The 17,884-nt window shown below is 41.8% G+C and overlaps 1 protein-coding gene across 7 annotated transcripts in view; it reads right to left on the reverse strand.

Moving 5' to 3' along the window:
* SBF2 (SET binding factor 2) overlaps positions 1–17,884 on the reverse strand; it is a gene marked incomplete at both ends in the record, with an annotated part of 354,199 nt that overhangs the window by 10,440 nt on the left and 325,875 nt on the right. For all 7 annotated transcript variants that reach the window (XM_080718166.1, XM_080718165.1, XM_080718163.1 and 4 more), the window contains 4 exons: positions 1,209–1,335; positions 10,363–10,548; positions 11,421–11,522; positions 14,809–14,985. In XM_080718166.1, coding sequence (XP_080574292.1) covers positions 1,209–1,335; positions 10,363–10,548; positions 11,421–11,522; positions 14,809–14,985 — 592 coding nt within the window. The remainder of the gene's footprint in view (positions 1–1,208; positions 1,336–10,362; positions 10,549–11,420; positions 11,523–14,808; positions 14,986–17,884) is intronic.

The raw sequence follows: 17,884 nt of genomic DNA on the forward strand, positions 1-17,884 counted from the left end.
CCCAGCTCTGAACATATTCTTTTATTCACATCATTTAATCTTTACATTTAAAAATTATTTTTTTTGTGGTGCTGAGGATTGAACCCAGGGGCGTTCTACCTCTGAGCTACACCCTTAGCCCTTTTCATTTCTTATTTTTAAACGGGATCTTGCTAGGTTGCTGAAGGTCTCACTGAGTTGCTGAGGCTGTTCTAGACTCTTTGATCCTCCGGTCTCAGCCTTCCAAGTACTGGGATTACAGGTGTGCTCCACCACACCCGGCCTGCTTATCTTCTTAACAAAAATAGTTATGGGTATTTCTCCTACCTCCATAACAGCAAAAGCAAGAATGTCAAAGTCCCTTGGAAAGTGTTTTCAGAATCGACTCTTTTTAATACTGTTGCTATTAAAAATGGTAATGATAGTGTGGTCTGAAATTTGTGAAGTGCTCAGCATGGCTGACGACTATGCCAAGAGATTAAGAACCGTTCCCCACGTGGTCATCGATGCCCTAAGGTGTGCTCTAACTGTCCTCATTTTAATGATGGGGAGGCTGAAGCCCAGAGAGGCACCTAATTCCTCCAGAGCACCAGCTAGTAACCTCAGCTGGCAGTGCTGAGATTCCACGCTGGTCTGTTTCTTCTAGAGCCCATGGTATTAACTGCAGTTTGAACAGGACAGGCACCCTTCCTATCAAAGTATACCATGGATAGAAAAATAGGAGTCAAACATTTCTTCTAAGATGGTGACACTGAGGCTGGGCATGGTGGCACACACCTGTAATCCCAGTACTTGGGAGGCGGAGACAGGCGGACGACAGGTTCAGGACAGCCTCAGCAAGTAGTGAGATTCTCATCAACCTAGTGAGACCCTGTTTCACAATAGAAAATAAAAAGAAATGGGGTACAGAGGTAGAATGCCTCTGAGTTCAATCCTGGTACCATAAAATAAAATAAAATAGTGAGATCATTTTAGAGATATCAAAATAGTAAGCACATTTGACTCTGCAAAGGTGCTACAGAAATGACCATTTGCCTCTTTAAGTGCTGACACAGTGCACAGTTTCAGAATCTGGGCAGTTATTCATACCCATTCTATATTCATAGTTTGGATTAAAACTCTAATTCTGAGCTAGTCTCACTTGGGGGTAATTACATCATTAGAGTTTTCATTAAAAACATGCAAAACTAACAAAAAGGACTCCACAAGGAGTGCGTATAAATACATACCATGCTCCAGTCTTTCATAGTCGGAATCCAGGAGAAATGTTTTAAAACGATTAGACACATAGTGGAAGGCCAAGAACTTTAAATAATAGAGATTGAATTCAAACTCAGTTGGATACTGGTTGTGAACCTGAAACAAGGAAAAAAATGAATCTGAACAAAGCTAATGCCACATCAATGAATGCTGAGCCTCCGTGGTCACTCATCCAACCAGCACGAGTGGAGACAGGACGGGAACCAGCTTCTCTGGGCACCTACTATGTGCCAGACACTGTGTCAGGGAGTTTAGAAGCATCCTGTTTAATTTCCACAGCACTGGAAGGCGGGCATCATTACCCTCAGCAGCATTACTTACCCAAGTTACACAACGGTAAATACTGGGGTCCAATGTGAGCCCTGGCTTGTTGGGGTCCGAGCTCCGTGCCCCACTCACTACGTTATACTGTTAGAGGCACTTGGCAGATATAAATTAACCTACGTTATGGTTCTTGTTTTCCAGATAGTTGCAGTTTAATGATGTGAAACACGAGAAACATCGTGCTTACAGAAGTTGGCAATGAGAGAACTGGGGAGAGAAGGGAGCGGCTTCGAGGGGACAGCAAGAGAGATGTTCTGGACAAAAGAAACGTGCACATGTCTGAAGGTAATCTAGGAGAAGCCAAGAGAGAAGTTTTAGAGAAAGAGCTAATAACAGATGGAATAAGGCTCTGGGAACATAAGAGCCAATGAGGCCAGGGCTCAGCTATAGGGACAAGCTCAGCTGGATCAGGGAGCAAAGGGAAGTTCAAACGCCAGGGGCAACGGGAGGAGCTTGTACCTTTTAACCTTATTTTTCATCAGTAAAGTAGGCAGCCACGTCCCTGGACACAGGAGTAAGGAGGGGTGACGTAGGAGGGGGCAGGCAGTGCACGTGGAAGCCACCTGTCACCCTGTCTCTAGCACTGTGGACGCACCATGTGCAGATGCGGTGGAGCTAGCTGTGTTGGAAGAAGGCGGGCTGATGACCTGTGGCCTCCCGGTTCACCGGGCAGTCTCACTGTGGCGCTGCTCACTCATGACCAGCTAGAGAATTCTGTTAAATTTCAATCATCACTCTACTTGCATAAGAGCTGTTTCAAATGGCTAAAGGTCAGCTTTCCTCTCCAGGTTTGATCTGGCTGCCCAGACCCACACTCGCTCAGCTCAAGTGAGCCGGCACATGCAGGATAGGTGGATTGTCCAATAGATTGATGGGAATTTGAAGTCCAGCTACAAGTATTGATTTTCAAAGCTTATCATCTGGTTAGAAACTGTTTTCTGTGCTTAAAATACTTTTTTTTCCTATGACATTTTCTTCTTGGCTTTTGCAGTGAACTAAAATTTCAGCTTATAAGCAATGCAAAATAAAACAGGTTTTAGGAAGGTGCAGTGAGGTGGTCTCAGCGCGGGCAGCGGTGCGGCTGGTGACAGCTGGGCCGCGTGTCAACCTCTAGGTTGTCAACTGCTACAAGTCTGTATTAAGTGTGAGTTTTCTCAGCAGTGAAAATAAAGGGATTACATAGCACGGGTTTCCTGTGATTATGGTAGATGAGCAACTAACTGTAAAGACCAGGTATACTTGAAAGGTTTATAGCTATAATTAAATAAAATTTAAGTCAATGGGACACCGTTAAGGTTCATCATTATTGTGCAGCACTATCACTGAGCACAAAAATAAGTTTATCAGCTGGGTGTGGTGCTGCATGCTTGTAATTCCAGTACTTGGGAGACCGAGACAGGAAGATTGCAGGCTCAAGGACAACCTTGACAATGCAGAAAGACTCAGCAATCCTGCAAGACCCTGTTTCAAACTAAAAACTAAAATAAGGCTTGGGGTGTGGCTTAGAGGTAGAACTCCCCTGGGTTCAATCCCCAGTATCACACATACAAAAATAAAGGTTATTAGAATTAGTAATACTTTTATCCATTTCTATAACAGAAAATAAATAAACCCTTTCTTTCCTTGCTTTGTGATTTGTCTTAACTATGCCCCTAAACCCAGCAATTCTCGTTCAACGCTTGCCCTGTTGACGCATTTATAGGAAGCTACATTCTCCACTAGGCCTGGTCTCTGGTGTTCTGATTCTGTAAGCAGTGCTCAGAACTCAAGTTTTCTGTCAACCTACCCCATAATGTCATGTAAAGCAGTCTAGTTTGAGCTCCTGGTTTGAAATCAGTAGCAGCACCCCAAGAGCCACATGATGAAGAGGGGTGACTCAGATGAAGAGGGGTGGCTAGGCAAAGAAGGCGACAGGCCAACTGAGGATACAACTTGGTTCCTACCATCTGAGACAGCCTTGAGGAGAAGAAATGTGTGGTAGGCTCAGGCAAGGTGAGCTTCAAAGACTGCTGCCCAACAGCCCTTGAAATAAAATGTCAGCAGCACAGGCCAGCCCCCGTCTAACTATTTCTTGGGGGAAAAAAGAGTTCAGCGTTCTTTCTACTGACCTGGTCCACCACAAGTTCTAAAAACACTTCCAAAAACCTTTATTAAATGAAGTCTCCAATAACATTTTTCTAAATGACTATTCTCCATAGAAACCACTTGCCTCACACGTACCTGTATCTTTCTTTGATTATTCTGATATTTAATATGTTCAGGAATGCAATTTGGAAAGTCTGCTTCTGAGGTTTTAAAGCAGAGTGGATATGATCCTGGGTATGACCTGAGTTGAACTTCCATGCGTTTAGGGAGATCCTATGTTAGGACTACAAGCCCAGCTCCCCTCTAAGGGGAAAATGCTTTCACAGTGCACTGTGCCGAGGGCTGGCCCCACTGCCAGCCCTGCCCTCCACAATTAAGTCAGAGTCCACTTAGAGACCTCTGGCACTCACCCTGTTGGAGTTGCTAACTGCTTGGGTTGAAAAAAAATCTGCTCCTTAGCTGGAGCTTATGATTCGGTCAACTGAAAGCAGAGGGGAAGATGCAGATCAATTTGGTTTTTACTCTTCAGCAACAGTTAAAGTAACAAGCATGTGAGAATTTCTTCAGTGGAAAAAATAAGTCCAATGGGCTTGGAGGCTGGGATAATTGGTATTCAGCTACGACCTCTTGACTATGGCATTAAGAAAAAAGGAATTTTCAGAAATGTCTAACCATAATTGATGAAGAAATGAAGCCCCATTTAATTCACAAGATTGTTTTGGCGATTAGGTTTCCAGTAAGGGAGAAAAGTTACACCGTCTCCATTTAGTCCAACGTCCCAGGGACTCGGTCTGTCCAGTTTCTTGGTGTTGTTTCCTTCCTGTCAAACGGGACAACTGTGCCCTTCTGCTGTATCCCACCATGGTGGCCCCCAAAAGACACAACGCATGCTGTTGCTGCTTTACGTATTATTTTAATAGAAGAACTGGAATCAAGCCAGAGAGAATTTCCTCTTAGGACTTAATTTATGGAGGATGAGCCTAAGTTTGGAGGTTTATTTACCACAAGATTTTCTGTCTTTACAGCTTTAATGAGGTAAAGCTGACATTCAGTAAGCTGCATGTACTTAACGTATACAAACTGACAAGTTGTGACATCCCTCTATCCCTGTAAAACCAGCTCAATTAACACAATGAATGTAGGACCCACAACCCCCAAAGCTTCCTTGTGCTCCATGTCTCTCCTGCACCCCCTTCCCCAAGCAAACACTGACTTGCTTTTTGTCACTACAGATAAGCTATGTTTATTAGAACTTGATATAAATGGAATGGCAAGTATATATTCTTTTTTGTCTGCCTTATTCCTTTAGCATAATTATTTAAAAAGCATCCACATTGTTATCAGTAATTCACCCCTTCTTTTTTGGGGGGGCACCAGGGCTTGAACCCAGGAGTATTCTGCTTCTGAATTATACTCCCAGCCCTATTTTATTTTGAAATAGGGTTTTACTAAGTTACTGAGAGTCTTGCTAAGTTGCTGAGGCTGTCCTCAAACCTGTGACCTTCCTGTCTCAGCTTTCCAAGTACTAGGATTATAGGCATGTGCCACCATGCCTGGCTTCTCATTTTTGATATTGACAATTTGTATCTTCTTTCTTTTTTTCCCCTTCAGTCAGTCTGGTTAGAAGCTTATCCGTCTCTCAAAGAACAGCTTTGGCTTCATAAGTTTTCTTTATTGTTGACCACAAGACTTTTGGGGCCTAAAGATAAAGGTTTCAAATAAATGTAAGCTTATCATATGTAAATATATTATCATAGAATTGGGAACGAGAGCATCTCAGCCAGTAAACTAATTCTATATAAGCACTACTCTAGAGATGCTTGGAGAGAGTTTTAAGGCCTCTTTCAGACACCATCTGGATTCTCTTGTTCAAAATAATTTTGTATTTATCTTGCTGAGGAGAAAATATTCAGATTTAAAAGACTAAACTGTATGAGGCGTTTTAGTTTTATTTTCCATTAAGGAATAGAACCTGTCAGTTCCATTTATTTATAAGAATTGAATCTGAAATGGAATTTGGAGAAACATGAATTTATAGGATCTTATTTTTTGCCCATGAGCCATTAAGGTCTTTGTAAAATTTAAACTGGCCCATAAAAACAAGCTATGATTCTAGTCCCAAGAAAGATCAACATTTTGGAAATAAAATGTAGTAAAACTGGATTCTGCTTTTAGATATCATAAATATTAAACTATAAGAGATACTAAATAGAATGGAACCAAAGTGGAAAACTGTGGGTATGATTAGATACAATAAAGAAAAATAAGTAGCTAAGCCGGGCGTGGTGGCATACTCTTGTAATCCCAGCATTTGGGAGGCTGAGACAGGAGGATCCAGGTTCACAGCCAGCCTTAGTGAGGCTTTTTGCAATTCAGTGATTCCTGTTTCAAAATAAAGAATAAAAAAAAAATAGGGCTGGAAGTGTAGCTCGTAGGTAAGATTGTAGCTCGTAGGTAGAGTGCCTCTGGGTTCCATCCCCAGTACCGCAAAAAAAAAAAAAAAAAAAAAAGTAAGTAGCTAAAATTAAATTTCTTTATTTCACAGATGAAGATTTAACAAACATTAACTGTGCCCTTTGTACTGTGTTAATCACTTTACATAAGAATTTTAAATCCTTTCATATTATATGTGCTCAGTAGTAAAAGACAAAACGTTCTTTGTTATACAATAGCTTGGAGTCTATATAATTTTGCCAGCTTTAGTTGAACCAGAGGCATGCAGATGCCAGGAATTTTTGAATATCCCATGCATCCATCCACCATAGCTATGCTGCTAACGGGAATGGATACATCTCACAGCAACCAACCTCTGCGGTGCGGCTTAGCGGCTCAAACGTGAGCTCGCAAGACAGGCGCATGTCTTCGAAAGGCAGAGCGCTTTTGTCTCTGGAGTAGGACCTTGTACAGTTCTGGTATGGTGTACCACAAGGAGAATCACATCACCAAGCCATGCCAGAGGGAACTAATTTACAATTTGAATAAACTTTGAAGGGAAAAGTCAAAACATTTATTTTTCTCAAAGTAAGCAACAGTGGGAAAAGTTCTAGGATGCTCTCAAGGAGTCCCTCTGATCTGAGATAAAGGGGTCACACATCCTCATGCTTCATGCCTTCGCTCACGGTATACTTATTTTCTTCCTTGGTATTATATTTTAAAAATAAATTGTAGGCAAAAAACCTCATTTCTTGTAATTTTGGAAGTATTTTGCTTTTCAGTGATTTGGTTCAACTATTTTAAGAAAAGGAAGCATCCTGTAATGAAATCATTTGAACTAAGCCAACAACAACAAAAACCTGCCAGATGTTGCTATTATGCAACAGTGATCCAGCATTTATAATCCATCTGACACCTGGGTCTACTGGCATAAACAATGGCTTCTTATATGATGAGGCAGTTCTAATTTAAGAACAGCGCTTCATCTGTTTTCTTTGTAACTTTATTAGTACTAATGGACAAGTCTAGGCATATGTTCATGCACTGCCTTTTGGCATTCAGCATGTTAGAAATGGTTAACAAGCATGGAATACATTCCATTCGAGAAAGTTTTGCTTGCTGCTGTGTAATTTTGAATTTAGTTTTTAAATGTTGTTGGGCCTGGCCCTGTTTTGTGTCCCCAAGAGACTGAGGACGGCACTAATTCACATTATTTGGCAGAGGTCAGAGTCATGTAAAGTACTAGTGCTCACTTGAAAGGCATTCAAAGAAGGCATTTTCTAATGCTTGAGACCAGTATGTAGAAGATGATGAAACACTACCTTGTAATTAAGTCTGTGAGACTCAGGAGCAGCATTTGTTAACCATAGATTTTTCAGGTTTCTCTGTCTTCAAATGAATACACAATCCTCCTTCAGCACAAAATAATTTGCTTAACCAAAGCTGATACCGATCACAGCCAAGCACCTTACAGTACTGCAATTAAGGTCACATGCGGCCTGTGTTATGACTTGTCTGCGCTCAGGGTGGTAAGTATGAAATACTAAGTCAAAATAGGGATCAGGTGAATTCAAAAAATTAAACTAAATGTCAAATATAAAAGTATTTAATGTGGTTCAACTAGAATTGAAGTCATACTTACAGGGCATTTATTTATTTATTTATTTATTTATTTATTTATTTAATTTATTTGCGGGTCTGGGGATGGAGCCCAGGGGCATTTGAACTTCGAGCTACACCCCCTGCCCTATTTTTTATTCTTTACTTTGAAACAGGGTCTCACTGAGTTGCAAAGAGCCTCACTAAGTAGCTGAGGCGGTCTTTAAACTGTGATCCTACAGTCTCAGCCTCCCAAATGCTGGGATTACAAGAGTGCACCACCATGCCCGGCTTTCACAGGGCCTTTAGTATCTGAACAATATTACTTTCTACAGTTGTGAAACATTTACTTGCAAACAATTGAGCTTTCATTAAAAGTCAACTTCTCTTTTGCTTTATTCATATCCCTTCATGGATATTCACAGAATACAGGTTACTTCCCAACATTTTAGACTCCTCATACTCCTGTCCCATTCCCAGCAATAAAATATAAGCATTATATCCCAAATAAGGATTAGTGCACTTGGAAAGACTGATATCCCATCTGGGAGGACAACATGTCTTGCATGAGTACCTCCCATCGTGTGTGTGTGTGTGTGTGTGTGTGTGTGTGTGTGTGTGTGTATGTGTGTGTGTGTGTGAAGCACTGGGGATTGAACCCAGGGACTTTCTACTGAGCTACATCTCTGGCCCCTTTTATTCTGAAACAGGTCTTGCAGGTTCTAGTGCTCTGGCCTAGAACCTGTGATCCTCCTGTCTCTGTCTCCCAAGTATTGAGATTAAAGGTGTGCACCCCTGTGCCTGGCTGAGAACTTCTATTTCTTATTGAATGTGACTAGATTCTTCTGCAGACTCTAATGTTTAGGTATGCAGAATTCTGCACTTTAACATATTTAGTAGTAGATTTAACCTATTTAGTAGTATATTTAACTTAAGCAAAATTCAGCTAAAGAAGGTCGATTCTCTAAAGTCCTCTTTCCATTAATGGAAATTAAAAATTTTTTTTGTGTGTTACTGGGGGTCTCAGGGGCATTTTCCCTCTGAACTACAATTTGGCCGTGTGTGTGTGTGTGTGTGTGTGTGTGTGTGTGTGTGTGCGCGCGCGCACGCTGTTGTGGTGGGCAGCAGGGATGGAAAGCCACTGCTAGTGGGTATGGAATTTCTTTTGGTGAAATAAAATATTCTAAAGCTATAATTGTTGCACAACTCTGCAAATATACTAAAGACTACCAAGTTATGTAATTTAAGTGGCACACTTTATGATATAGGAGAATTGCAGGTTTGAGGACATCCCTAACAGATAGTGAGACACTCATCAACCTAATGAAATCCTGTTTCCGAATAAAAATAAAAATTAGGATTGACATGTAGCTTAGAGGTAGAATGTCCCTGGGCTCAATTCTCTCTCTCTCTCTCTCACACACACACACACACACACACACACACACACACACACACACAGAGCCAGGCGCGATGGCGCATGCTTGTAATCTCTGTGCTTGGGAGGTGGAGACAGGAGGATCACGCAGGTTCGAAGCCTGCTGCGCTGGCTTAAGAGACAAAAAAAAAAAAAAAAAAAAAAACCAACAACAAAAACAAAACAAAAGAAAAAAAACCCCAAAACAAAACAAAACAAAACAAAACAACAACAACAAAAAATAGATATAAAATAGGTCTGGGAGTGTAGCCTGGAGGTAGAAGGGTTCCATCCCCAGTACCACCAAAAAAAAAAAAAAAAAAAAAAAAAAAAAGAAGAAGAGGAAGAGGAAGCGGAAGAAAGAAGAAGAAGAAGAAGAAGAAGAAGAACAACAACAACAACAACAATAACAACAACAACAACAACAACAACAACCAAATACCAGCTTGGATTTTTCAGAAGAAAATTTCAGAAGTTCCAATTCTGGTTTCTGAAAACATTTCCACCTTTCCTTCCAATAGTGTTTGACACGCCAGAATCTAGTCACCTACTCCTGGGGTTGTGGTGAGGATAAAACAAGGCTGGAAATCTCCAGCCTGCTTTTCCTAGGTCAATTTAGCCTTCACCTTGAGAGCCCAGTGCCATCCCACTCTCAGCCATACCCTGAGTAAATCCCCCAGGAGGGGTCTGCTGCTGTGCCTGGGATGAAGAGGGGCCCTACAGCCTGCGCCTCTCCTGCCCTCCCAGGCTTTGTCAGATTTTATACCCCGGGTCATTAGCCCCAGTGAGGGCACCGTGTAGAATGGAGCCAGCGTCCTCAACTCCATAAGCTTGCCTTGCTGGGCCCTGACTAGTTCTCTGAGGATTAGGCTGTACCTCCTATGATCCCAGGCACATGGCAGGGCTTTCCCAAACTGGGCAGACATGTTGGATTTCAGGCCATGCCATTACCTGGAGATTTTTGCTATTCTACCCCAGTCCACACTTTAAAAAACGTGCCCAAGTCTGCTCCTCTTCTGTGGGATGGTAATTTAGAGTAATGACTACTCACTTGGGGGCCAGCCCAGGAGCCAGCTCAGCAGTCCTAATTTCAGAAACCAAGTAGTTCTTTTCCTTCTCTGTTCCCAAGAGGCTACTGTTAAGATTCTGGCATGTGCTCTGGTTGAGATATGACAGGAGGGCACCTGGCACAGGGCTGCGGTGCTTGTTTGAGTGCTGGCACTTTTCTTTCTTTCATATTGTCAATCTAAACTTGCTCTACTTACCTGGTGCACACAGTCTAAGAACTGTAAGAAGACTGGAGCAAAGCCACTGCCCTGACAGTTGAGCGTCAAACTGCTCCGCTGGCTGAATTTGTGCCCAAAAGACAGCCACTCTTTCTCCACCAGCATCCGGAAGCCTTCGAGCGTCCTGTAAAAGGGATCGCTGAGTAACTGCACCAGGGATGTCACCTAGGGCACAAGCGGGACAGACACTTCATTAATTTCAGTCCTGAAAAAGTCCTGTTGCTAAGATAAAAGCGTTTCCTTTTGAGGAAAGCTACCCAGACAGCAATCTGTTCACTGACTGCTACAGGAGGCCAATCAAAAGAATTCTGCAATCATTTTAGTAACAACTAAAATGCAAATCTATTTTGGCTTCGTGATTTCTTTCAGTCCTTAACTTGCCAGTTTGCTGACCTTGGCCTTTCTCCAGTGAGGTCAAGGGATCAATTCAAACCTACTCTACTTTTTCTTTTTTCTTTATTTGTGGGTCTCGGGGTGGAACCCAGGGGCATTAAACCTCTGAGCTATACCCCCTTCTCTATTTTTTATTCTGAAACAGGGTCTCATTAAGTTGTGGAGGGCCTCACTAAGAAGCTGAGGCTATCCACCAACCGCGATCCTCCGGTCTCAGCCTCCTGAATGCTGGGATTACAAGCGTGGGTCACCACGCATGGCTCCTAGTCTACTTTTTCATAGGTAAAGGGTAACATTTTTAGATAGTTTGTATTCATACTTTTCATTCTGGCGTGAGCATAAAGGAAGGGCTTAAAGAGAGCCAGGGAAAGGAAGAGACAAAATCAGAAAGGACAGTCCAATCTCACACCACTGTCAGGCATTTACACCTGTGGATTTGGGTCCCGATGCCTGAGCCGGGCTGTGTGGGAGCTGACAGCTCATGGCACAGAGCCTCCTGATGGATACCAGGTGGTGTTTAACGTGGGACTTTCTCTGTACATAAACACACTGGTCAGTATAAAAAGATTTATGTGCAAAATTTAAAAAGTAAACTGAAATATAAATATAAAGTGAAATATCTGAAAATACATGTAATAGTTTACTTGTGCAGTGATGTCCCAGCCTTCTTCCAAACAGACCAAAACTGAGGAACCATTCTCGAGTACTTCTGATACAACCACAGCCAGCTGCATTATCCTGTGAAGCTGGGAGACATAAAGGGAGACACGATTAGACCAAGCACTTCCTGAGTAGAGGACAGACAGACTTGCTATCGACCTTGTGTCATCCAACATGCCAGCGATCATGCACATGGACCACAGAACCACCTCGTGTTTTATTTATTTATTTAGTTTTTGTGGTACTGGGGACCGAACTCAGGAATATTCTACCTCTGAGCTACACACCCCTAGCCCTTTTTCAATTTCATTACTTAAAGACAGGGTCTCACTAAGTTACCGACAGCCTCACTAAGTTTCTGAGCCTGGCTTTGAACCTGTGATCCTCCTGTCTTAGCCTCCCAAGTACTGGGATTACAACTGTGCGCCACTATGCCCAGCTGCCTACTGCCCTTCTCAAATCAAGATTAAACAATAGCACCTTTTAAAGGTAAGCACAGCCAGGTGTGGGGGCACAAATCTTCAATTTCAGTACTTGGGAAGCTGAGATCGGAGGATTACAGTTCAGGGATTGCAATTCAGCAATGCAGTGAGACTTTCCGACATCTAGCAAGAAACTGTTTCAAACTAACTAACTAAATGAATAAAAAAGGAAAGAAAAAAGAAAGAAAAAGTACACACAGCTTACTTAAAACAATGTGTTCAGATGATACATAATAGAACAAAATAACCTTATATAATTTCTTCAAAAGTAGAATGGCTATAAATTCCATAGAGTGAAAAAGAGATTCTAAATGGTCATGCAAATAGTTAATAGATTTAAAATTTGTCTATGATGTGTAAGTTCTATTGTGTGCTCTTAATTCTCTGGAATTTGTGTGATAGTTGTGTAACATTGTAAGCATACAAGAAAGCACTGTGTCATACAGTTTATTTATTTATTATTATTATTATTTTGGTGGTACTGGGGTTCTTGGAAGCATTCTACCTCTGGGCTACACTCCCAGACCTGTTTTATATTTTTTTATTTGGAAGCAGGGTCTCTTAAGCCGGCGAGGCTGGCTCCGAACCTGCGTGATCCTCCTGTCTCCGCCTCCCAAGCGCGGGGATTGTAAGTGTGCGCTACCACGCCCGGCTACGTCATACAGTTTAAAAAGAGAAGTCTTACAGTAAATGAATTCTATGTTTATCTGTACTGTGTATTACATGGGAAGAAAACTTCCATTTATGCTGTTTTTAAAGGCAAGCCAATTGACCTAAAGTCCTTCATGAACAATGAATTAGGATGTGAGCACAGCATATAGCTTTCAAAAGCAATTGTGCAAGGTTTTAAGAAGTGTTTTGAGCATCATATGACATAATTTGCAGTAAGAACCCAACTCTGATAAACACAAACCAATGTTTTAAACAGTGCGAGGCTGTGTGTGTGTGTGTGTTATGGGGACTGAAGGGCATTCTACCTCTGAGCTATACCCCCAGTCCTATTTTATGTTTTGTTTTGAAACAAGGTCTCACAAAGTTGCTGAGGGCTTTGCTGAGTTGCTGAGCTGACCTCAACCTGAGATCCTCCTGCCTCAGCCTCCCAAGTACTGGGCTTCCAGGCATGCACCACAACAGCTAGAGCTAGGCCTTTCAAGCACAGGAGTAAGATATACGCCCTGCTTGACAATGGATAGCTCTTCACTTCCCATAACACAGCCATCACCAGGTCCGAATTCTCTTGAGTTCGGCATTTGCTCCAACAGTTAACTTTTAAAATGGCACTAGCCCAGGTGGGGCAATATTTTCCACTGTTTTTAGCTTCTGACTTCTGGTACATGCCCACCTTTCAGCAAGGAGAAGAGCACAGAATGTACCAGAGATGCAGACAGGCATTTGGGTGGTGGGGACAGTATGGGCTAGGTTCATAGCCCAGGGCAGAACAAAGTGCTGGTTAGCCCCTCTCTCTGGGTTTTCAGGGTATTCTGAACTTCCTTAAGAGTAGTGAACACACCCTGATTATATTTATAACCACTTGTATGTGTGGCTATTTCTCTAGAATTTAAGTGCCTTGTGAATAGTTACTGCCCTGGGTACTGACATTGTTTTTTAGCTTCTCTGTCTTTCAGGCCAAAGTACTATGGGAAACAACCCATTTTTCCTCCTCAAAAGAGGCAGGATGCTTTAGGTTGGGGGGAATAGGAGACAAGGAAACTGAAAATTTCTGTAGGGTAAGAAGAAGGAATAATGGACATAGCATCAAAGTCTAAAGACAAGGCTGGAGGTTGTACTGCAGAAATGCTCTTGGCCAAATGTTTGCATCGATGTCTAAAACATGTATGTCATAAATACCTGTCTTTCTGTGGTTTGAAAGAAATGTAGGTGCATGTGTGCTGGCATACCTATTTCCCTTTAATTTCTCAATAAAAGTTCAATTAAAAATACCCTAAGGTTGATTTAGTTGAATGATGGATATATAGTTTGCCCCTAACTTAATAGGTTTTGGGCATCCAATGTGCCTTTGGTGGCTGGTATGGGAATGAATCTAGAGACCTGAAACAGGCGAAGACAAAGGTTAGAAAACAAGAAGGGAGGTGCACGCTTGTAATCCCTGCACTTGGGAGGCTGGGACAGGAGGGTCGCACAGGTTTGAAGCCAGCCTCAGCTACTTAGTGAGGCTCTCAACAACTTAGTGAGACCCTGTTTCCAAGTAAAGTATAAAATAGGTCTGGGAGTATAGCCCGGAGGTAGAAAGCCTCTGGGTTCCATCCCAATACCACCACCATAAAAAAAAAAAAAAAAAAAAAAAAAAAAAAAAAAAGGGAGCCAGCCGTGGTGGCGCATGCTTATAGCACTTGGGAGGCTGAGATAAGAGGATCGCAGGTTTGAAACCAGCCTCAGGAACTTCACGAGACCCTGCTTCCAAATTAAAACAAAACAAAACAGAGATGGGGGTATAGCTCAGAGGTAGAACGCCCCTGAGTTCAATCCCCAGTACCTCCCCCAACACACATAAAAGAAACCATGAGGAGAATCCCTCAGAGTCATGCAGAAACCGCCTTTTGTCTTGGTTCCTTACTGTTATGACAATCAAGCAGGAGCCCTATAAATATATGTTGATTGAATTTATTGTACCTAAAAATCTGCCATATAAAATAACCTTTTCCTTCTTAGCGTCTTATGAACACCAAACTTTCAATTAAACAGAGATAGAAATTCAGTGATCAAGAATTCTACCCCTCGCTTCCTACACCACACTATTTTTGGAAACGGAAAGGCTCACAGAGGGCACCCAACAGAGGGGAGACGAGGAGCGGGGTGGGGGTGTCTTCTCAGGGTCTGCAGTCCACCTGGGCCTCCCTGTGCGTCGTGAGACACGCCGCCCCAGCCTTACCTGTGGGAACCACTCGGACTCTCCCAGGGCTTTCAGGAAAGTCACTTCTGAGTCAGTAGGGATGGCACTTGGAATACACGCTCTCATCAGCTTTTTAAAGCTGGCTTTCACTTGTCGGATTTCATGAAATTCAACAGGAATAAACTCACAATTTAAAGCAAATTCTACCTTGAAGTTCTGTGAATAAAGAAGCAGAAAATTAGACAGTTGCTGTGCAACACTTAAGAGCAAAGCTCCCAGCAGCTGCAGAGGCTGCAACAGGCCAGGCAAGCCCATCTGCTGCATGGGGCTCCTGAGTGAGTTGTGGAAGAGCCAGCAGTTTGCCTGAATGGCAAGTCTCGTCCTTTTTAGAGGTGGATTCTTAGTTTAGGAAGGCTGCCGCTCTGAGAATCTGAAGACTGTTGGTAGGCTGGAACTTGATACAGCTCATAGAACCAAGACATAAGCCAATTTTAGGCCATTAACCTGAAAGTCTAAAGAGGAGCTAGTATGAACTACATCTTTCTAAGACCCATCATGTAATTGAAAGGTAATACACTGTTGGGTTTTCAGAACTGTACAAATTAAATTTTGTAGCTATTCAAAGTAAAACATGTTTCTTATTATTCTTTGTTTATCATTCAAGTAAAACATGTTCATTATAAAAATAAGAAAATAGAGATAAAAAATGAGAAAAATAAAAATCAGTAGTGCCTCAAGACTACTAACATCATGGTTACATTTTTAAAGTCAATAATAAAAAACTATATGCAACCAAATATGAAAAATGTTGTCTATTTCTACTTTTGGGATATTTTCATTCAATATAAAGCATGTATCAACTATGTTTACTTGAGTTCTTTTCCACTTATTTCTTTAACCATATAAAATTTATTCTGTGTGACGTATGAACTGTTGCATTTATAATTAAAAATACTGGCCCAGAGGTATATTTCATTTTGAAAATCTGGTTGCCTAGTTGTGAAGAAAATTTAAAAGTGCTCTAACTTCTCATGCCAAAGGATGAATGAATTTCCCCAGATTCTATTTTCTTAACTTTCTGCTTGAATTATTCTATTGGATCATTTGTTTTTCAAACAGTAAAACTACTTTCTGGAGATTGGTTGTACAATAATACAAATACACTCAATGATACTAAATTGTACACTTAAACATGGTTATGATGGGAAGCCTTATTGTATTTGAACATTAATTGTGGTAAAAAAAATAGTGCTGCCAAGAAAGATTTTTTTTTCTTTTTTCTTTTCCCGGTACTGTACTGGGATGGAATCCAGGGGCATTCTGTCTCTGAGCTGTACTCCCAGCCCCATTTTATAACAAGGTCTTGCTAAGTAACTGTGTACTACCCTCAAACCTGCAATTCCTCTGTCAGCCTCTCAAGTACAGGGATTACAAGCATATGCCACCATGATGCCTGGCTTCCTAAGGGTTTTTTAAATTAAAAAAATATATCATTTCTAGTAATATATTGAGGGAAAAAAGTTTCTAGGGATTGAACCCAGTACTAAGGATTAAATCCAGAAGCACTCTACCATTGAGTTATATTCCCAGCCCTTTTTACATATTTATTTTGAGACAAGCTCTTGTTACGTTGTCCAGGATGGCCTCAAACTTATGGTCCTGTTATCTCAGGTTCCAATTTGCTAGGATTAGAGAGGCATGGCCTCCGGTGCCCAGCTTCTTTGTCTTAATAAATCTATTTTTAGGAAGGTACTCTGAAGAAAGAATACAAAATATAGGGAAAATATGTCAGTGAATTATATCTCAATAAAATTTCTGCTTCCTGGGAGATCAGTGTTGTGAGTGCATGTAAAATGGGGGACCTCCCCAGTGTCTTCCCCCTTCTGGGGCCCACTCACACTACACCCTTTTCCCACATCCCCAACCCACCTCCCCAGAGAGAAACTGGACACAGGGACGAGGAGGAGAGCCGGCCAGAGGAGAGGAGGCCCCTTTTCCGTGGCATTAGAAGGGGGAGGGGCAGCTGGGGTCCACCACCATTCCCTCTCCCTCCAAATGTGCTACGCCCTCCCCCATTCAGTGTTTGAGCCCCTTCGTTTCCCTGTGCACCTCTGGGTGAATCCTTGGGGATGATTTTGGCAACTTTGGCAATTCATTCTCTCTCTCTCTCCTCTCTCTCTCTCTCTCTCTCTCTCTCTCTCTCTCTCTCTCTCTCTCTTACACACACACACACAAAATAGAAAAATCCTATATGCTTATAAATGTGAACAATTTTACATGTAGAAGATAAATCTATTCATGTGACTATATTGGATGTTAAGTGATGAGTAAAACAATTGTGAAAAAGAGCTGGGGATATAGCTCAGTGGTAGAACACACGACTAGGACACACAAGGCTTTGGGTTCTATTCTCAGCACTGAAAAAAAGGCTGTACAACACAGAAATATAACGTAAGGCTTGAGATAGAAAAAAAATTAGTGATCTGGGTGTGGTGGCACATGCTTGTAATCCCAATACTTGTAAAGAGGCCGAGAAAGGAGGATTGCACAGGTTTGAAGCCAGCCTCAGGTACTTAGTGAGGCCCTTTGCAACTCAGTGAGACCCTGTTTCCAAATAAAATAAAAAATAAGCCTGGGAGTGTAGCCTGGAGGTAGAAAAGCCCTTGGGTTCCACCCCCATGCCACAAAAATAAATAAATGAATAGATAAATAAATAAATAAAAGGCCTGGGAGTGTAGCCCAGAGGTAGAATGCCCCTTATTTCCATCCCTGGTACCACACAAAAAAGGCAATATTATGAGTTCCTTTCTATTATTTAAAAAAAATTATCACACATAATTTTTTTTGTGTGTGGTACTAGGGTTCCTGGAAACCCTTCTACCTCCGGGTTACACTCCCAGACCTATTTTATACTTTATTTGGAAACAGGGTCTTAAGCCTGCGAGGCTGGCTTCGAATCTGCGCGATCCTCCTGTCTCTGCCTCCCAAGTGCGGGGATTATAAGCGTGTGCTGCCATGCCTGGCCATACATAAATTTTATCAGGAAAAATAGATTTCTATTTTCAACTATCCATGAACTATGTATGGTTATGATATAAACTGTGAGCTTTAAGCT

Source organism: Muscardinus avellanarius (genome assembly GCF_963383645.1).
Source record: "Muscardinus avellanarius genome assembly, chromosome: 1".
NCBI lineage: Eukaryota > Metazoa > Chordata > Mammalia > Rodentia > Gliridae > Muscardinus > Muscardinus avellanarius.